We start from the raw sequence: 22695 nt of genomic DNA on the forward strand, positions 1-22695 counted from the left end.
CAGCATGAAAGGCTAATTCTGGTGCTGCTGAACGAGAAGCATGACATGAGGACGTGTGCTGTTTAACCCGAAAAATCAGAGGAAATCATGTAGATCCTTCGTAAGACAAGTCACAATCACCGCAATAAGTGTTTTATACCAGGGCATTTATTTGTGTTACAAAAGAAGAAAGGACTGGGCGATTGCTCAGTATAGTGTATAATTTCCGTATTGGTCTGGTCGCAATCTTAAATTCGGTATCTTTAAAGAATGTGTTAAGTTGTTTGTGCCACTGTTCAACGTATGGGACAGAAATAAAGTATCTTTTGATGCTGCCATTGTTGGTTGGTTGGTTGGTATAGTTTTTTGTATCCTATCCTTTTGTACCCTGATTCAGTTTATAGTAGCAAGGGGGGGGGGGACCCCTGTTTAAGAATCTGATTGTAAATATATGTATTTCTTGAGGCTAGAGCAGATTCTCTCATTGAATATTTATAGGCATTGTGAAATTTATTAAAGATAATAGACCTTTTGTAGGTGAATGGGTGATAGCTGTTATAATGCAAAAGCATACCGGTGTTTGTTGGTTTACGATAGATGTTAAATTAGATTTTATTTGAGTCCCGAGTACGCATGAAATTTAGAAAATTTAATAACTTGGTATCCATATTTTCCCTTTCTGGAGAGTACTATGGAAGTGTTCTACATATCATATCGAGGTGTAAATTTCTCTTATTCTTATACAAATATTGAAATGTGTAATGTAATTTGATGTTTTGTATACTTCTGTGCTTCCCACACAATTGTCCTACACTGTTGCAGTAACACAGAAATGGGCACTGTCAGCATTAGCACAACACTCCATTTCATAAAGCAAGGGTCGTACAGGACTGGCTTGTTGACAAAATAACATCAGATAGTTTGACCTCAACCCTATTAAAACACCCATAGGAAAAATTGGAATGCAGATTTACCAACTCTAGCAACTGCTTTTCTAGAGGATGGAAACCAGTTATGACTGATACCCATCAGGTTTATAGAAAATATGCTTATAAAGGTTGAAGCTGGCATAGAGACAAAAAGGGGACCTACTATGTATTAGGATTTTGAATTAAAAATCCTTTTTTAATAACTTCTTGTGTATTCTAAATAATTTTGGTAGTGTAGTGAAAGTGCAATGCTTGAATGTATTCATTTTATTTAAAATGCAATAAAAGTATATATAACAAAATGTTATTAAACTTATAAATTTTGTTTCTTGATTATTTTTGAATGATTAATACACGTATTATTAACAATTTAAATGAATGAAAATACTGTTCTTCATTACTTATGCTTCCAGCTTTCCTTGATATTTTGAATACTATCAGTAATGCCAATGCTAGGGTTGCCATTTTGACAACAGCTAAATCCTATCAGATGCTCCATTCCTCTCTTACATCTACCAGAGGAAGGCATGCCTTTCAGAATATAATTGAAATTCTTCCACCTGATAGTGTAAGTTCTACTGTATATTTTTTTCTGCTACTAAGGAACTTATAACTAATTAGTTAAATGACAGCAATGTTCTCTAGATTATTAATTTTTCTATAATATGGAAATATCAATTATGTGCATGTCAATTAAAATGATATGCACATCTTCCAGTCACAGCTCCCTGAGGAGCTGTTGTGGCCACCAACAAATTCTTCCAACTGCATCGATCATGTGCTATGCGAGCAGCATCGCAAAATGTCATGTCCAGAAATTCACTGATCCCATCCTTCCACCTAGTTGCAGGTCTTCCTCTGCACCTCTTCCCCTCGGTTTTTCCTTCCATTATATCCTTCAACAGAAAGTTTTCCCTTCTTACCATATGACCAAAAAACTTGAGTTATCTTTTGTTGATGCTATGAAGAAGAATTTTAGGCCTGCCAATTTTATTCAATACTCACTCATTTGTTCTTCGATCCAAGTAAGAAATGCCCAGTATTCTCCTGTAACACCACATTTCAAATGCCTCAATTTTCTTCCTATCAACTATTTTCAGATTCCATCCTTCACATCCATACATGGCAACTGGAAAAATTAATGAATCAATGATTCTCAGTTTCATCTTTAGTGGCAGATCTCTCTATAATTTTATCAGATCAGCGACCAACGTTTTAGCAATTGCCTGTCGTCTCTTTACATCGTTTGGGCAGTCACTATTTTTATTTATTCTTGACCCTAAACAATCAAATTCATCAACTTCTTCGATATCTTGCTCATTAACCTTCGCTTTACTGGAACCTAGATTATCACCAATCACAATAATTTTAGTTTTACACACGTTCCGAAACAATCCTTTTTTCTTACTTCACATAAAAAAAAAAAAAAGTAAAGTGCAGCCATTATCAACCCACTGCAGGATGGAAGCCTCCTCAACAATTTATGCTGAGGGAAATAGACCATAATCTGCCACGCTGGTCCAGTGCGGGTTGGCAGATCGACCGTATTCAGCAGTCAGAGGCTTGAACCCCGGTCTACTCAAAGAGCGTGTGCTACTGCACTCCCGCTCCTGCCCACTCGGCTACGGAGTGGGCTTACTTCACATACTCTTCTCAAAGTTTCTTTAAGATGATCCTTAGAATTACAAATTAGTACAGTATCATCTGCATAATGAAGGTTGTTTATCTTCAGTCCTCCAATTTTGATGCCAGTCTCTAAATCATCCAAAGTTTCATGCATGATATCTTCGGCATAAAGATTAAAAAGGTGAGGTGACAAAATACAGCCCTGCCTGACACCCTTACCTGTTGTGAAAAAGTCTGTGTTTCCCATGTTCATTCTCACAGTTCCTTCCTGTTCCTGGTACAGTAGCTTAATCAGCTGAATTATGCACATACAAAACATTAAAATCAGTAGTCATAACAGCCATCCCATCACATCAGGATGCAAAACAAAGTAATGGATATTTATATGGTGCAGCTACATGTCAGATACTGAATAATAAATGGAGACTAGGTACATGCAGTTGCAAGATAGGGAGGGAAGAAGAAAGGTAGTCAAATTCCATAAGGATTAATCATTGGTTGGTGCATTGATTTTGCAGACCATAATAGCTACTGGAGAATGTCAGTGAGAGGAATCACTTAAGTCTGAATGATTCACCCTGACCTCAGGATGTTGTCTTCTTGATTAGACCGGGGTTCGAGCTCGTCACCACCGAATGCGGAAAGGTCAAGGGAATGGCCACCGCATATTCCTGGAGCAATATGGCCTTAGTTGCTAATGCTCCTAAAAACCAAATAACAAAACAAACAAAAAACAGGATGTTGTGTATTGTAGATGGTAATGACAATGATGTCATCTCAGTTATCTTCACTACTAAAATTATTTGTTCCCAGGCATTGTAAACTAGGAAGTCTGTTTAGTCTCACACTAATGTCGCATTCCTTTTTTCTAATTTCGTCGAAATATGCAATTTATAGAACATCACATGGGTTGGGAACTTCAGTATCAGGAGAGAGAAACCAAATTTGCTCTATGTTTATAAAATAGATATTCATTTGGAGAAGTTATTCAGAAATAAAATAAATAGTTGCTACCCACAATCACATTAATCCTGTAAACCAAAGTTTTAGTACTTCTGCCAATAGCTTATTAGCAGAGACACCAAAACATTGGTTTATAAGATAAATATTGGTTTATATACATTTAAGAAGAAACTGCCTGAATTAAATAAAAATCACATTGAAGCATATGCCTTCCGGAGTACAGATCGCTGTGGACAGTTTAAAATCAAAACCAGAAGTAAAGTTAGAGTACTGCTTATAGGATATCTTACACATACATCCTATTACTATATAGACACTTCTCTGGAGCTTGAGCAAAGTACCTAGGACAGGGCCATTAACTTAACATTAAAATTCGTGGTAAGGATGAGTACATAACATAAACGATTCACTGAAGTTTTTTGTGTCTAGACTAATTAAGCAATTTCAAATAAAGCAGAGGCATAACAATAAACAAGTCTTGAATCTACATCTTGGGGGGTTTAGTCTTAGTTCAACTGTCTCTCAATGTAAATTCACATCTCAAATGACAATGCCAATACATTGGGTTCAGGAATAATCAGTAGTCTCTGAATTGTTCTACAATTGTGTAAGTTGTCCTGGCATCAGACAGTGTCTGGAATAATCAACTCATGATACCTTCTACAGTAGTCTCCTCTAGAAGAACTGTGATGAACATCACTTCTCCCAATTTTTTCCAAGTTTTTGAGAAAGTTTTGGAATCTTGGATAGCAGAGGATGTCCTAAATCAGCATTTTGACTATTATATTATGACTGTTGAAACTGTTCTTGTTGATCTGTACTTGCCAAGATGCATCTTTTATGGGACTTTATATAATCCTGCATTTCCCAAACTGTGTTCAGCAGAACACTAGTGTTCCATGAGGTGTGAACAAGTTTTCTGTGAAAAATTGTAATTAATAATTAAAAAAATAAAATAAAATATATGAATTTTGCGTATTTGTAGCGTACATCACTTTGTATCATTATAGTTTTTAACTTTTTTTTTTTTTTTTTTCATGTTATTAATATACTAGCATTGACTAATAATCAAATAGACTGCGGAACACTTTATTTTGGAGGGCACAGAGAAGTATACATAGAGGTAATGACATCTACGAAAAATTAGCAATGTAGTGATCCAATATGCTATTCGTATGCGATTTAGCCTGGAGTATACAGGTTGAAGGAGAGAAGAAGTGAATCGATATCATAACAAAACTCACTTCCTTGTATAATTTTTTTTTGATAATTATCAGTATTTCGAAATATTATTACTAAAATAAATGACCATAGATTTGTGATTTTAAAAAAGGAACTTTAAAACGAGAAGCAAGCAGTTCTAATATTGCAACTGTGGTCGATGAAAACGAACACAATATCCTCACACTTCAAAGTGAGGGTGAACAATCACAGCCTTTTATTCCCCAAAAATCGAAAGTGAAAAAACAGGAACCAACTAATAAATGACCAAAATGCAAGTATGATGACAGTTATTGGATTTCAGCTTTACATGTGTTGGAAATAAAGATGCTCATAATTCACAGTGTTGTATGTAATAAAATATTAACAAGCAGTTCTTTGGCTCCCTCTAAACTTGTATTCCATTAATATATATGTGTTCTGCAAGTATATTGTGAGATGAAAATTGTTCTGTGACTAAAAAGTTTGGAAAATGCTGATATAATCTATCCATTTCCTTAATTGTAGACAAAGTAATTAATTCTTCAGAAAGGCCTCTAAGGTTGGGAAAGTTCATGTTCACAATGTTAAATTGATACACCAACCGTTTAAATTAACATAGTTTAATATTTACAAAAATAATGGATATTATAAAATAATCTATTTACAATGAATGACTTACTATACATTATAATAAAATAAAATAAAAGTAAAAAGTTAAAATACAATAAAATATAAATACTTAAAAGCGTTAAAACTGTGCAATTGTAGCTTTTGGGGGTGCCTGCCTCCTTTCTCAACAACACAATACATTAAGCAACACATCCTTGATCGGGCGCATAAATTCTGGGACCGCAAGTGGCTCGAGAGCTTGTGGATTGGTTCATCTGAAAATAATACTATGAATAGAGATAGGGGTGTTTGGCTTCACCCCCTCTTTGAGGCTGTAATCCTCGCAAAAGATGAGCGTTTCTGCCTTCCACGTCCCCGAGTTGCTTCCGGTTCTGGTACACACGAAGAATATACTGCTCATGTGCTTGGTCAACCACGTGTGCCATGAACCTGATACTTAAGGATGTGTAGCTTAATGTGCTGTGTTGTTGAGAAAGGAGGCAGGCGCCCCGAAAGCTACAACTGCACAATTTTAATGCTTTTAAGTATTTATATTTTATTGTATTTTAACTTTTTACTTATTTTATTTTATTGCATTTTATTTTATTATAATGTATAGTAAGTCAGTCATTGTAAATAGATTATTTTATAATATCCATTGTTTTTGTAAATATTAAACTATGTTAATTTAAACGGTTGGTGTATTAATTTAACATTGTGAACAAAGTACTGAGAGATACTGAGAAATCAATTATGGGATAAATATGTCTGTAAATACCTCCCAACTATAAATATATAAGCAAAGGACTTCTGGGAATATTTCTTTCATAAGTGGAGCAAGTATGGTTTCTTTTACTAATTGTGAATCTAATTTTACTGCAATTGCATTGATGAAGGGCTAGTATGTGTGGTTTGAAATGTGTTTTTTTTTTTTTTTTTCTCTTCTGTTTTTTTGTACAGTTTATGTAGAATAAAGAGATAGCCAAATTTAACATAAAGCAAGTGTTACTCTTTATTAAAGCTTTGTCTAGTTGTGTTTAAGCACTTTTAAGAAGAGTTTACTTCAGACATGATCTCCAATCGTTCCAATACCTTTTTAATTGTGAATTATACAATTATATACAATTGTATACGGAAGGAGTCATTTTCTAGATATCAGTTAAGTACCACTATATTTTTGCAAAAATAAGGAAAAATCATGAGGAAAATCAATTATCAACTTGCTACAAAAATATTTTGATACATCTGAGAAATTAAAATAATTTTTAAAAAATTATTACCAATGTCCAACTTCATTTAACATTGCTCAACTCCTTGAGAAATGAAAATAATGTCCATAAAGCACATTTGTAGAAACTGGAACTTTTTACACAAAAGGGGAGTTCTGTTAGTGTATATGTGAGGTGTCTGATTAGTGTATATCTGCTCTCAGAAGCAGAAAACAGGAATGAATTTTCTGTTCTCTTTAAAAACTTCAATCTGCCTTTTAGACTAGAAATTTTCATGATAGCTTGCAGAGAACTGGACTTTTGATTTTGAGAGGCAAGAGTGCATAATCAAAATGAAGTAAACAAAAGAAAATAATTCTTTGTGACGATAAAAGCCCACACACACGCATTTCTAAATGTCATAGAAGAGCACCATCAAACTATCCAAGAAAACATTGGCTCACATGCACCAAACTTGGAACTCTGATTACAAACTTATAATCTCATTGCAAATGTGACACTCAACTATGGATTTGATGTGACATTTATTTTTTCCAGTGTGAATACAGCAACACAATTTTAATCAATATTATACATGGAAATCTGGGCTGCCGTAGCCATGTGATCGAATGGAAGAGTACAGTATACATTGTTTGGAATTGACCATATTTCTAGCACACAACTGCTAAATATGGTGATGTTCTTGTGTTCTATGTATTTTTTAAACTCCTGTGACATGAAAATCAGTATTGGGCATAAAAATTAACATCAAACTATTTAATTATAAGAGGTATAGTTTCTGTGGCACTTTTGTGATTATTTTAAACTCTGTCTATATATTTTAGGTTTGGAAAAAAAAAAATTTAGTTTTTGATTTCTTTAACTATAAACTGGCAGCTTATTTTTTCATTCAGATCTGGATATGAATGCCAACTTTTTTTATATATTTTTTAAATATATATTCATAAAAATACATTCTTGTATAAATATGTTTTGTGTTAGAAAAACTTAATTTATTATTTGGCCATTTAAAGCAATAATTACATTTATTTTTTATTTTTTATTTTATTTTATTATTTTATTTATTTTTGCATTCCATATGATTAGCTGTTATACTCATTTTGAGAGTTTCATTTTCAGAAAAAAAGAGAAATTTTGAATTCTTCAAACTATTTAATTATAAGAGTTATAGTTTCTGTGACACCTGTGTGATTATTTTAAACTCTGTGTATATATTTTAGTTTTTGATTTATTTAACTATAAATTGCCAACTTGTTTACTTATTCAGATATGGATATGAATGCCAATTTTATATATATATGTTTTAAATATTAGTAAAATAATAAGAGGAGTTGACCTCAATATAGTACGTAGAACACTTCCGTATGATACCCTCCAGAAATTAAAACGGAAAAAACGAAAAAAATCGAAAACTTACCGGTACATTAGAGTAAAATATAAATAATTAAATAATCAATTGAATACAATTCAAATCAATTTAAAACAATTAAAAATCAAATTAACGCAATTAAAAGAATCTAACGAAAATATTCAAAATGATTTTGAATATTTTCTTTGGATTCTTTTAATTGCGTTAATTTGATTTTTAATTGTTTTAAATTGATTTGAATTGTATTCAATTGATTATTTAATTATTTATATTTTACTCTAATGTACCGGTAAGTTTTCGATTTTTTTCGTTTTTTCCGTTTTAATTTCTGGCGGGTATCATACGGAAGTGTTCTACGTACTATATTGAGGTAAACTCCTCTTATTAGAACATTGAGTATTACAGCTCTGATTCATACTATCTAATATGTTTTAAATATATATTCATAACAATACATTCTTGTATAAATATGTTGTGTGTTAGAAAAATTTGAAATTTATTATTGAAGCACTAATTGCATTATTTTTTTAATTTCTATGTCAGTAGCTGTTATAATCATTTTGAGAATTTAATTCGTTTTTAGAAAAAAAGAGAAGAAATTTTGAAAGCCTTAGTGTTATCTAAAACTCATCTGTCAGACAAAACTCTTAATTCTGTTTCTTGGTCTAAATTATCATCGCAAACAGAAGGATATGTAGCTGAAGATTTGGATCTACTAATAGACAGAGCCACCCATGCTGCTTGGCAAAGAACTGGTAAATGCATTCTTTTATTTTCCCTTACTTTATCTTTTGTTCTACTGTATAAACCTTCAGGGGCAGATAAAATAATGGAAATACCTGATATGAAAGTAGTAGTTTTTGTAATGAACACATTCTGTGATGGGTTTTTTGACGTTGAAAACATTTTTACTAGCATTATTCCAAAAATTTTGTAACAAAAAACCGTCAAGCAAAAAGCATTACGGAAGCGATGTCATCTTCCGCTTTCACTATATGTCCACATGTGCTATATGTGGACATATAGCATATCACTGGAAAGCTAAGGAATTTAGAAACAGAAATATTAAGGTTTTAAGATACAAAAAAAAACTTTTGGAAACTGGGAAATGCATTAATTTGAAAACACATCTGGTTTCAAGTCACCTTGTGTTTTCAGATTGGATGTAATTCTTTTCTTTACAATTAGACTCTGAGGCTGGAAAAGAGTTCTGCACATTTATGAAAACATTTTCAACTTGAACATGTCAGATCTTTTGATAAATACTACATGTAATGGAACAACTATAGATGGTGTATTTAGTCAGGATACGGAAAAGTTGCCCTCCGCATTTTGCCCCCAGCATATTTTGTCTCCCGCATTTTGCCCCCAGCACATTTCACCCCCAGTAGATAATGAATAGGTTACAGAAATGTAAATAATACACCAAATTTTTTATTAATTCTAATTTATTTTGTTTTAATAGAATCAATCAATCAATCAATCAAAGGTAAAGGTAATCAATCATAGAATAAATGCACATTATTATTGTTTAAAACTCGAAATTGTATGCAATGCCTCTAAGGTAATCAATCACATTAAGATTTTGAAAATCTTGGACTATTCTTTTGATTCTAGCAGAAATTGCAGCATACTTCTTGTTCCATCAGAAAACCACTCCTGGCTACGTGCCAATAACTGGAGATTGTTACTAGTGGAAAAAATAAGCATGCATGCGACCCGGGAGCAGTTCGTCCTGAGAATCGTACATTAAAAACTGTTTAATAGATTTGATAATTGAGAGCTATTAAGTGCTCGATAATTCCTATATTCTGTTATATTATAAATCAACAGGGATTACCTTTATTTTAGATATAAGAAGCTTCTTTTCAAACTCTCCTAGTCCAACTCACTAATAATTCTTGAGATGGCGATATCAATTTTGCAAACCAGTTGGGACATCTTCCCCACTGTCAGAACCGTAGTGTTCAGACCGTGCGGTCTCAACAATGAGTGCTCAAGACTTCTGTCTTCAAACACCATACCTCTGGCAGCAAGGAAACCATTACACGTGGATTGGCATAAAATTAGATTTTTGAAGGTCTAAACTGTTTAATAAATATGGACTGATTATTTCTTTTGGTCCTGTAGTTGGACTTTAGAGTTAAATTTAGGGGTCTACTCATTATCTACTGGGGGCAAAATGTGCGAGGCGAAATGTGCTGGATGTGAAATGCGGGGGGCCACTTTTCCGTAAACCATTTAGTTGTGAACTAAAATCTTTTCAATGTAAAAATTATATATCCTACTTTAGTCATCACAGACCAATACTTTCAGTAACCGATATGTAATTATTATTAATAAAATAAAAACATTGTTATATTATTATCCATGAATTTTATTAATATCCGAAAATTAAAACGTTTTTAATGCCTGCCGATGACTCTTAAATGTAAAGCATGTGAAATATGCTAGCAGCAGGACACATTATATACCTGGTACAGAATTTTTTTTTTTTTTCTTTTTCCTTACAGTTAGAACTGTAAAAGAAAGAATAAAAGCTAATGTTTATTTAAAGAGATATAAAATGGTACATGAAGAAATTGACTGACCTGTCTGAATTCCAAAGTGGTCAAATTGTTGGTTCACGTTTAGCAGGGGCATCCATCGATTTAATGTTTTAAGAGTAACTGTATTGAATGTGATATCTGCATTCATCAAGTATAGAGAAACAAAATCTGATAGGATAAATTGTGACAGGAAATGGAACCTGGATGAAAGAGGCTGCCAGACACTGAAAAAAGAATGTTACCTGAAAACATAAAAGTACTGCCTCAAAAACATCTGAAAAACTTAATTGTTGAGTCTCAGCAATCCAGTTGCTATCAGTACAGTTCAGCACAAACTTCATAAAGCTGAAATTTATGGCAGAGCCACTGTTGCCACTTGTTGATGATGGTAATGCTGGAAAGGGGATGCAATAATGTAAGGAGTACAAACACTAGACATTTGATGATTAGAAATATGCGATATTTTCAGACAAATCATCATTCAGACATTTTGCTGTTTGCGTTTGGCAAAATGCCAAAGGAAGTGCATTATCCTGTCTTGTGCCAACAGTCAAACAGAGATTAATCGCCAGTGGTTTGGGCAGCAATATTTTAGTATTCTTTAAGTCCTGTCATCACCCTGAACAGGTGAATTACTGCCACTGATTACCTTGGTATTTTCACTGACCAGATTCACTCATGCAAACATTGTTTCCCACAAGTGATGCCATGTTTCAAGATAATAAAGCTCCAATACACACACAGCCAGATGTGTGTCTAGTCTTGGTTTGAGGAGCATAAAGCTGAAGCTAAGCATCTCCCATGGCCTGCACAATCACCAGACTTAAACGTCATTGAGCCACTGTGGGCATATTTGGAGAGGAACACGAGAAGCAGATTTCCTCTGCTTTCATCACTCAAAGAGCTTGAAACATCTCTCCACAAAGAATGGACCAATATTCTTCTTAAGGCAGTTCACGGTTATTTAAACCTTGAATCTATTCCACGTAGAATGCAAGCTGTTTTAAAAGCAGACGGTGGCCAAACAGCATGTTACGTATATATTAGAGGGCTATGCAGTTAGTGATTCATTTTCTTTTCTTTCAGTGTAAATAATAAAACAGAGTTCTTTTCTCTACTCATTTAATTATGGTTACAGTTATACAATTCCTGCTTTCAGGTTCAATCAAAAACACTAACTTAACAAATATTTTATTAACTTGGCATTGCTTTGAAAAAAAGTATACATTGTATTATTAATGTAAGCTGCATTGTGGTCTTTATTAGGGTAACATTCTCCAAGATGCCCATAAACAGCAAAATTAAAGTATACCCATGAGAAAAGGACCTTCAGAAGTTTTCTTAGAGTGCAGCATTTACAGTACTTGCAAGCAAACTTTTATGCAGTGATTGCTAACTTCAATATCCCCTACTCCATCTAATCACTAAAGTTATGACTAAGCCCTAACAGCAAACATTTAAATAATGTAGTGAAAAACGAAAAAGACCTGGGATAATTGTGCAGTCAGATATGAAGTTCTCTGAGCAATGCTGACAGGCTGCCAAGACAGTTCATGGGGTTTTGTCAATTATATACAGGAATTTTGCTAGCAGGGAAAAGGTTGTCATTATTCCATTGCATAAGGCAATGGTCAGGCCACATCTCGAGTACTGCATACAGGTCTGGAGGCCTCATTTTTAGGAAGGATGTAGAGGTGCTGAAACAAGTACAGAGGAGGACAATAAGATTGTAGAGGAAAATAAAAAGGGTGCTTTTACCAAGAAAGGTTTCAGTTGCAGCATCTAGAGACTAGGCACCTGCAAGGTGATCTGAATGAGGTGTTTAAGGCTTTGAATAGATTGAGCAAGCTCAGTGTTGATGGGATTCTTCCTCTTGCTTAGACTACACACATGAGGGAGCACAAATTCAAATTGAAGGATGGTTGCAGAATAGACTTGCAGAAATTTGCCTTTAGCCATCAGGTGGTTGATTGCTGGAACACACTTCCTTCTGTTGTTGTGGAATTTGATAGCTTAAATAAATTCAAGGAAGAACTAGACAAACTATTGGAGGAAATTAATAGGTGAAATGGGGTATCATGTGTTTTTTTTTTTTTTTTTTTGGCGATGCTATATAGGCTTGCTTTCTGCAACATTTAACACTACTAATGCTAATATATTTATATATTTCCAACTAATTTTTCCTATTAGGGAATAATGCTATATGGATTCTAAAAATTACAGGTCATTTTCATATTATCAGCAGTTATTTAAAAAAAAAAAAAAAAAAAAAAATACAAACCTAAGTGCCAAGTCAGTGAGCCTTACATTGGCGCCTTACTGAAATGCAATCAGAAGTAGATATTTTTTGTTGAAAGATTTGTTGCATCACCAAAACTATAAGCATTTTGAAAATGAAATGTCATGTGAAAAATTATGGAAGCGATCAACCTAGTGTGCAAGTCTGTAATTGAGATTTTTTTTGTGAAATATAAGGAAGGGGAAGGGCAAGCATTATGATTTAAAAAAAAAAAAAAAATTGCCGCTAAAGTTATTTTCAGATGTATTGCATTTAAAAGTCATTCTGATATCTTCATAATTACAGAAATCTTCCTCAGCCTGCATTATTATTCCTAATATTAATGATACTGTTTTGCAGTGATTGATATCTCTGGAATAATGTTTTAGCTTCTTGTAATTATAACAATTATTAGATATAAAAGATATTTAATATTCTCTTATACTTCAACCTTAATTATTGTATGTACATATTATTAATTTTATATGTTACTTATTTTCAGATTCCAAGGAAGCAGCATCATATGATGATAAATCAGATGTCATTGTTACTGATGATGATTTTGAAGCTGCCCTTACATCGTTTATTCCTGATTCACTGCGGGGTCTTCAGTTAAATTGGAGTGGAGAAAAAACATGGAAAGATATAGGTGGATTGGAGCAGATAAAAATTGCCTTACAAGAGATTCTCCTTTGGCCGGCTAAGGTAAGCCATCAGATTTTATTCTGCTATGTAATATGATTTTAAATAATTTATTGATTTTTATTAATAATTCATTAAATTATTTAACCTGAAAACTATTTATTTATGGAATAGCTTGCTATGTTTACTTGAATATAAAATAAATTTTGTGTAGTTTTTATAATTAAAAAAAAAAAGCTAATTTAAAAATAAATTATTCCCATTTCTTTTCTGCTTTTAATTTTCTGGTCATGGTGATAAACACTAGAGTTGCAGAATAATTATCTCAGAAAATATAATCAGAATCATGTTAATAATAAACTGTTTTTTTTTTTTTTTTTTTTTTGATGATATATGATATTTTTGCCAGTTGACAGTTGTTTGTAATGAAAAATGCAGCACACTCAGTATGTGATAATAAAACAAATTGGGCAAACTCTGATATAATCATTGAAAGGTAATGCTAAATGCTGGATTATAAACTTCTTAAATAAGAACTTCTCTATATTCTTGGCTTAAATATATTAATTTTGAAAATATGCAACTATGTCCAGTGAACATCAGATCAATTATTCAAGTTCTGATGGACTATGAGAGAAAAATGAGAAATGGCACCATTTACTGGGAACCACACCTTGATTTGCAACACACATTCAGTGGCAAATCATCAAGACGGATTCAGTTGTGCCAAATTCATCACAAGGTTTGTTGAAATAATACACCCAAATAGGTTAGTCTGGAACCAGTAATATGCATTTTTCATATGAGCACAATATGCCGTTTCATTTTGGATTGACATTTGAGAAGAAACATACATCACTAATGAATATATACCAAACTTAGTGACTCACTATCAACTGTTACATCTGGGTGTAAAATATAAGCTTTTTTTTTTTTATAACATTTTAGATTTGTTCACAATATGGGCAGCTTAGAATTCGGTTATTGGGTAGTACTGTAATAAAAAAAATAATAATAATAAAAAAAGATAAAAGCAATAGCATACCAAAACAAGAAGAAGAAGGTATAGCACATAAAAGTAAAACAGCCAAACCAAAGGTAATTAAGAAGAAGGCAAGGGCACACACTATTTGCTTGAAAATAAAAAAAATAAAAAAGAGGGGTATTTAGAATATACCACTGTTAGTTATTAGGAATTCTTGATTTTATAGTCCATTTTTCTTCTTAGTTGTTGTTTAATATATGAAAAACAATTTAATAAAAAGGGGTATTCTGACATCACAATATCTCGCTTTGTTGTTTGGCATTATAAGAATTCTAGTCGCACGGAACCAGCTGTTCGAGATGCTGAGGCATTTTGCAATTACTAATGACTTCACACAGATTGTTCATTTATCTACTGAATACCAGACAATCCTAACCACGCAGCCAACATGCTTGATCTCTTTCTCACAAAAAACCCTTCTAAGTACACGGTACAAGTAGTCCTGTGGACACCTCATATCAACTTGGTGATGATCTCTTCTCCAATGGAGCCTTTCATGGCCATTCTCAACCTAATGTTGTTTGGCATTATAAGAATGCAAAATGGGATGACCTACAAGATTTATTTTCTTCTTTTCCTTGTTTGGATTATTGTCAATGTTTGCTCAGATCGTGTGAGTGAAATTACTCTTGTAGGTATGAAATCATTTATGCCATACTCCATCTTAAAATCTCATCCTTTTTCTAAATCTTGGTTTTCCAATAAATGTGCTAAGGCAGTTCAAGATAAGAACATTGCATATTGTAATTGGCTTGTATCCGTATCTCCAGGTTTATTTTCTGCCTACACCAAAGCTCACAACAATTGTAAAGCAGTTATTGATCAATCTAAGCTAGATTTAAAGCAAGCTAAGAGTAGAAAACTTTCTTCTTGTCCAAATGGTAGTAGAGCATTCTGGTCTCTTGCCAAAACTATTGGCTCCAATGTTTGCCCATCTATATTACCTACTCAAAGGAGTGTCATGAGAATTTTGAACAGTCTCAATGTCAAGAAAATGCCAGGTCCTGTTGGTATTTCCGCACTTGTTCCTAAAACCTGTGATCCTGATCTTACTCCTGCTCTGTGTTACCTTTTTACACTTTCTTATTCCATTGGTGTTTTCCATTCTGCTTGGAAATTTGCTCAAATTCAAGGTTTCTCAAACTGGAAAGTGGAATGAAATTTGCCATCATCAGCAAAACTATGGATAGAATCATTAAAAAGAGTGACAAATCCTTCCCACCCAGTTATCATCCCATTGCACTTACTTCTATTCTTTCTAAAGTATTGGAGAAATCCATTAATTGTCAACTCAAACTATCTAGAAACCTTCCATCTGATCAATTATTGCCAATATGAATTCTGTCAATATAATTCACTGGTGATATAATTCACTAGTGTCAATATAATATTCACTAGTGTCAATATAATTCACTGGTGATATATACTCACTTGTGTGGACAAATTCAAAGGAAAAGTTTGATGTTTGTTTGAGTTCCATCTTATGGTTTGCCAACTGTTTTTTTTTTGTAATTCGGTATATACTTTTCTCTCTGACCGCTCACCATGGTTGATGGTAGATAGCTGTCTGTCTTCTAACTTCACTAATGATGGTGTTTGCCAAGGTTCAGTTCTTTCTCCCACTCTTTTCCTCTTGTATATTAATGACCTTCTGTTGACTGGAAATCCTGACCATAGTTTTTCCGTTGATAACACATTGCATTCTACCGTCCAAGTTGAAAACCTTGTCCTACACAAACAGCTTTAACTTCTTGAATATCCAATATTTGTTCCTTAAATGCTGATCCTCAGGTAATACTCCAGTGGGGCGAAGATTTCAGGCATTCTAAAGCTCAGTCCTGTTTTGCATCTTGCAACAAGGATTCTTTTGCTCCTCTTATCTTTGGTGACATTCAGATTTCTAGACAAGATCACATATCTCTATTAGAGATTACTCAGACTTCTAATCTCTCTTGGCATAAGCACATCATAATTATTGTTTTCCAAATAGCTACTCACTCTGTACGAATCTCAAATCTGTCCTATCTGGAATATTGTTCCCACATCATGGGTGGTGCCCCCAAAACCTCTTTCAGACTTTTCAGACTTCTAGATTCCATTCAAAAGTGGGCAGTTAGGTTAATTAATGACCCATCTCTAACAAAATTGCTCCATTCTCTGTCTCATAGACATTCTATTTCTTCTGCGTGCCTTTTGTATAGAAACTTCAATGGGCACTGTTCTTTTGAATTGGCAATTCTATAATTACCTCTCTCTCTCTCTCTCTCTCTCTCTCTCTCTCTCTCTCTCTCTCTCTCTCTCTCTCTCTCTCTCTCTCTTCCAAACCAGTCTGAACACATACTGCAACTGGTCAGCATCCTTTTATTGTCCAACTTCTAATTTTCAGAACCAACTTTTCTTCCTCGTTTATTCCTTCAACTTTTTTCGTTTTCTGGAATAACCTCCCTTTATATGTATTTCCTAAAAATTAAAATTACAGAAATTCAAGTCTAATGTCAAATAGTATCTTCTTTCATCTTCTCAACCTTCAACCTGCCCACAGTACTAAGTACTATAGGTTCTAATAACTTTCATGCTTGGGTTTTCATTAAAAAAAAAAAAAAAATTTTTTTTTTTTTTAAATTTTACTAAAATATAATTAACATTTCAAAATAACTTTTTTAAATAGTATAATGCATCAGTGAGTTTGTTGCTTAACAATGTTCTTGTTCATTGGTATTCAATGCCAATTTTAATGCTCGTAGTGCATTGAATTAATTATCAAGATATAATATTTAATCCTCTAATGAAGAACATAAAATTCAATCTCTTCATTTTTATCACTGTTTTCCTTATAAGTTTAATAATTCACAAGCATTTTTTTAGAACATCTTTCACACACTTTATTTCATTTTAAGGACCCATCTTGAAAGAGTCATCAAACTGAATTTGATGCAACTTAAATATTTTATTAACGACAACTTTTGTGTCTTCTTTCTCCCAAATAAAAGTTCAGTTTTTTATATGATTTATTCCTGAGAGTTAATTGTATTAACAGTTTAAATAAAAACTGAAGAACTCTTAAACTAGTTAGCAAATTTGAATCTCTTCACTACTTTTTGCTTCAACTGTAATGCTCATTAGCTGAAAAATGTCAAATGTTCAAAATGAAACAACCACATAGATCAGAAAAGTATACAACTAGACATTTGACAAGAATATTATCAATAGCTATATTTTGTGAACACATGGATCAAATCCATGATCAACTCAGATATGTGACTGTCAATGCAATAATGTAAGGGATTCAATTTATCTATTTATTTCGTATGATGTGATCAATACACGAAGGAACCAGTTTTTTCTTGCTTCCTTCGTGTATCGTGGCCGCGATATCCAACCAACCGGTTGGTTCGGCACCATCGTGATATCCAGCCCGAGGCGGGAATCGAACCCACGACCTTTGGGTTGCCAGGCAGGCACTTTACCTACCTGGCTAGCCCGGTCGGCAGGGATTCAATGATAAACTACTTTTGATGCAGTATTTTATATTTAAAAATCTTTATAGTTGAGAATAAGCCTATCCTTTTTTTAATGATGTAATAATTTTGTAAAATGGAATTATTTTACTGATCATACTTTGTAAATAATTTGATTAACTTGTGAGTTGTACTCAATTCACATTTGAAATCCAAACTGAATGTTGTTTTCAGAACATACTCAAGTTCTTTGCCATGCCCAAAATTCAAAATGTTGTCAGCTTCATCATATTCACTGTACCTGTTACAATTATTTTCTGCATTATGTAACACTTTGACTGCTTCTAAATGTATATCATGGTTTTAATATAATGATTGCCCTAGGTAATCATCCAGTCTTTGCAATGGCAGTAGCTCTGTTCTAGGGTTGCTGCAAAAATATCATTTGCAAAATTTATACCAAATTCATTGAGATTTTGTTATACTTTTCTTATGTTTAAAGAGTTAAGACTAAATATTTAATTTTCTTGAATTTTTTTTAAAAATTATTTCTGCGATTTGTGTTCCTTAATATTCTGATAATGACAAATCTGTGACATCACCACACTTTCATGCAGTGATGTCACTCTGATGAATATAGATTTTCTTAAAAAAAAAAAAAATCCTTGTTGCTGTTGAAGGATGGATATGACATCCAAAGCAAAGGTCAGAAATAATCTCTGTCAGTCACATTGCCTGCATATTAAAAGATCTTTATTCATAATTTAATTTTTTGTTAAAATTTTTTGGGAATTTTTAAAGATTTTTATATTGCTTTTCAGTGGTACAAGTGTCTATGCAAGCCACCTATTGATGATCCTTTACAGCTAATTAACTTAAACATTTTTTACAAATATGATTGATGAATGAAATGACATTATAGTAAAACCTTACCAAATAATGTAAGAACAAACAACTGCAAAAACATTTCAAAAAAACAAGTTTATTTTTTTATATGTGTTTCAGAAAAGTTAAAAATTATCATTCGTAGAATTTTCAGCATATTCCCAGGAATCAGGAATGCAAAACATCTCACATTTTTCCTGAAAATTGGGAATTCCTGGTTCCTAAGTACTAACTAGTTTATACCATCAACTACAGTGCTGGCTCTTGTCATTTCTGAGATTAAATTATTACTCATTTAAATAATCTCTGATAAATTCTTCTTAACTAAGCACTTTATACTTGAATAAAAATTTATTTTTTTGTTTGTTTTAGATGATTTCATTACATGTGTTACTTTCTTTTCCAGTTTCCATCGTTGTTTGCTAATTGTCCTCTAAGGACACAGTCTGGTATACTTCTTTATGGAGCCCCTGGAACTGGAAAGACTCTCTTGGCAGGTGTGGTTGCCAGAGAATGTTGTCTTAATTTTATCAGTATTAAGGTAAATGGTATTCAAGTATAATGTAGTATATGAAACTACATACTGGTAAGTCTTTGCTGTGATGATGTTATTAACTTTATTCTGTATAATATTGGTGTAAATACACCATAGAAAACTCTTAAACGAAAAAAATGTTTGTAGTTTGAAGGGGCATCATTTTATCTGTATCTCATGTTGTGCTCCTCCTCCACAAGTTGCCATGTATTGCACTACCTCAAATAAGTAACACTTCACTAAAAGAGAAGACTATTGTTACTTATTCTCAGTGGGCACCACCACCACCACCCAGACGGCACCATTTCAAGGCTTGTTGGCCCTTCATCGGTGGGTGAACAGGCACCCTGGTATTGCACACATGACAGTCCAGTTGTGAAGATAATCACACAATATGAGAGATGCCAGAAGGTGTATGTGATAATGTTAAAATGAAGATTAATGCAATAAAGCATCATATGTTTAAGAGTGTAAATATTCTACATAATATTGGCGTAAATACACCATAGTGCACAAGGTAGTGCAATACATGGCAACTCGTTGTGAAGGAGGAGCACAATATGAGATACAGATAAAATGATGCACCTTCAAACTACAAATGTAGTTTTTTTGTTTGAGTTTTCTATGGTGTATTTAACCAATATTATATAGAATATTTACACTCTTAAACATATGATGCTTTATTGCATCTCTCATATTGTGTGATTATCTTCACAACTGGATTGTCATGTGTGCAATACCAGGGTGCCTGCCCACCCACCGATGAAGGGCCAACAAGCCTTGAAATGGTGCCGTCTGGGTGGTGGTGCCCACAGAGAAAAAGTAACAATAGTCTTCGCTTTTGGTGAAGCGTTACTTATTTGAGGTAGTGCAATACATGGCAACCCGTTGTGAAGGAGGAGCACAATATGAGATACAGATAAAATGATGCCCCTTCAAACTACAAACAGTTTTTTCCATTTAAGAGTTTTCTATGGTGTATTTACACCAATATTATATAGAATATTATATAGAAAACACTCTTAAACATATGATGCTTTATTGCATCAATCTTCATTTAAATTAACTTTATGTAAAAGTATTTGAATTTGAGTAGAGAGATGGGGAGGTTCCAAATTCTTAAGCTGATGTAATATGAAATACCTTGATATGACTTTTTTCTTTTGGGAATATAAAGTTTTTTTATATTCCTATAAAAAGGATAGAAATAAGAATGTTGACGGAGAACTGTTGCAGAAAACCAATGCCAAAATGTCATGCAAAGAATTTTATGCATGTGCACTAAAAAATTAAAAACTGTTAAAGAAAATTCGATCAAATGAAAAGTATTGCTAGGTAAATATTTTCTTTTGTATAAAATAAATCAAGTTTATTGAATATGTATTGTAAACAATTAGGTAAAACATTTGATGTTAATATTTATAAAAGTTTCTTTTAGTGTTTATTACTCTTGCAATAAAATTTTCCGAATTAAACAAATTAAAGCATGGTTATAATTCGGTTAATTTTATTTAAATTTGACTAATTTTACATTCCACGAACTTGTAAAAATCAACAAAATATAGAAATAAAATGGTTGTTGTTAAAATTGTTCGGTTTTCTTAAGATATAATGCGAGTACTGTATCCCTAAACGAGGAATGAATACTCCAAACATAAGCATGAGTACCTCGAGATAAAATTTTTAATCTGGCCAACCTACATTACACTTTCTTCTCTGACCGACTTCGCAGTTTACACTAAACAGGGACCACAGAGTACTACTCTGTGACAGGGACATGACGAGATTCACGTGATGTGATAATAGTGTGTTCCTGCCCTTATTTTCTGGGTGGTTTTTTTTTTTTTTTTTTTTATAACATTTCCTGCAGTTTGTTGATGACTGTACACTTGTATTATGGATGTAGTTTCTCCCTTCAGCTAGAGATCAATAAAAGAGTATATCAGTAGAATGCTAATTACAAACAGCTACTCCTGGAGGGGAATGTTGTTCATCAAGTGTGTTACATTGTTACAAAGTAAATTTTTTTAACAACAGCACTATGATAAGCTGGACAGTTCAATTTTTATTTAGTGTTCTCAAAACACAGTGAAATGTATGTATAATAGATATCTCTTTGCTCCTGTGACTTTTTTATTCTTTTTTAGTTCTTTGAATATGTGGAAAACCTAGATTAACAAATCAGTTGGACTGAAGTAATGGCCACCAAAAGGAAAAATTTATACAGTTGAAGAAAAGTTAAAGATTACCGAAATTATTAAGAGTGGTGAAACAAAATGCAGTACATTTTGTGAGTGTGGAATTTCAGAAGGAATAATCCATGGTTAGATAAAAGAGGAAGAAAAAAATTACATTGATCCATGGACTCTGTAGAAGATGTAAACCTCCAAAGAAAGAAAACTAGACTTTGTAAAAACAGTGATGTGGTTTCTACAAAAGCATAGTGAAGGAGTACCAATAAATGGGGTAGTTTTAAATGTGTCATCATCTCCACTAGGTGAAGGTGATGACACATTTAAAACTTCTGATGGGAGATGAAAGGCTTGTCATGGGATATCCCTGCATCTGATGATATTACAGCAGCTAAAGTGTTTCCTAAATTTATGCATAATGTGATTCAAGATGATGAATTCAACAGAAGAACAGTTGTATAACTGACAAAACAGTGCAGTACTATAAACTTCTCCCTGACAAGTCACTGGATATTAAAAAGCCACCTAACAAAGAGAGAATTACTGTTATGGTGTGTAAAGAAGACTGGAAACCACAAGCTAAAGCCAATGTGTATCAATAAAAGCCAAAGTCACTGGTGTTTTAAGCACGGCAACATGAAATTTCTACATGTGATTTATAAAAATAGCTCCAGCACATGGATGATGGGTGATATTTTTGCTTTGTGGTTTGAAAGTGAGTTTGTACCATCAGTGAATGCCATTTGCTTTCTAAAACACTTGAAAAGGCTTTGTTACTGTTGGAACACTGCCCAGCTCATCCTTCAGCTGATGTCCTGAAATCAAAAGATGACAGGATCAAAGACATCTCTGCTAAGGAACATAACTGCACTAATTCAGCCAGCAGATCAAGGCATTATTCAAGCCTTCAAAACCTACTATTGTGGTGTGCTACTTGCTGGTGTTGTGAACTTCGAAATTCAAGTTCTAGAATTTCTGAAAGCATTAGCGCTGAAAGATGTTGCAATACAATATTGGATTAGCATGGGAGAAAATAAACTCAACAACAATTGAAAACTGCTTGAACAAATGTATTGGAAAAGACAAAATCACTAATAATAACCTTGAACTAACAGCATTTTCAGAACAAGAAGCAAAGGCTGCTTAATATACTTGGTGATAGTCTTGGAGCAAGCACTTTAATTTCCGGGAAAAGCACCGGAAA

General features: G+C 33.1%; 1 protein-coding gene across 2 annotated transcripts in view; it reads left to right on the forward strand.

Moving 5' to 3' along the window:
• The window catches only part of LOC150090664 (peroxisomal ATPase PEX1-like), a 311554-nt gene that overhangs the window by 203286 nt on the left and 85573 nt on the right, over nucleotides 1–22695 (forward strand). For both annotated transcript variants that reach the window (XM_090379348.1, XM_090379356.1), the window contains exons 11-14: nucleotides 1322–1476; nucleotides 8491–8662; nucleotides 13237–13439; nucleotides 19171–19305. In XM_090379348.1, the coding sequence (XP_090235474.1) occupies nucleotides 1322–1476; nucleotides 8491–8662; nucleotides 13237–13439; nucleotides 19171–19305 (665 nt within the window). The remainder of the gene's footprint in view (nucleotides 1–1321; nucleotides 1477–8490; nucleotides 8663–13236; nucleotides 13440–19170; nucleotides 19306–22695) is intronic.

The sequence above is a fragment of the Mastigoproctus giganteus genome, chromosome 1 (genome assembly GCF_048544385.1).
Source record: "Mastigoproctus giganteus isolate SK-2022 chromosome 1, ASM4854438v1, whole genome shotgun sequence".
NCBI lineage: Eukaryota > Metazoa > Arthropoda > Arachnida > Uropygi > Thelyphonidae > Mastigoproctus > Mastigoproctus giganteus.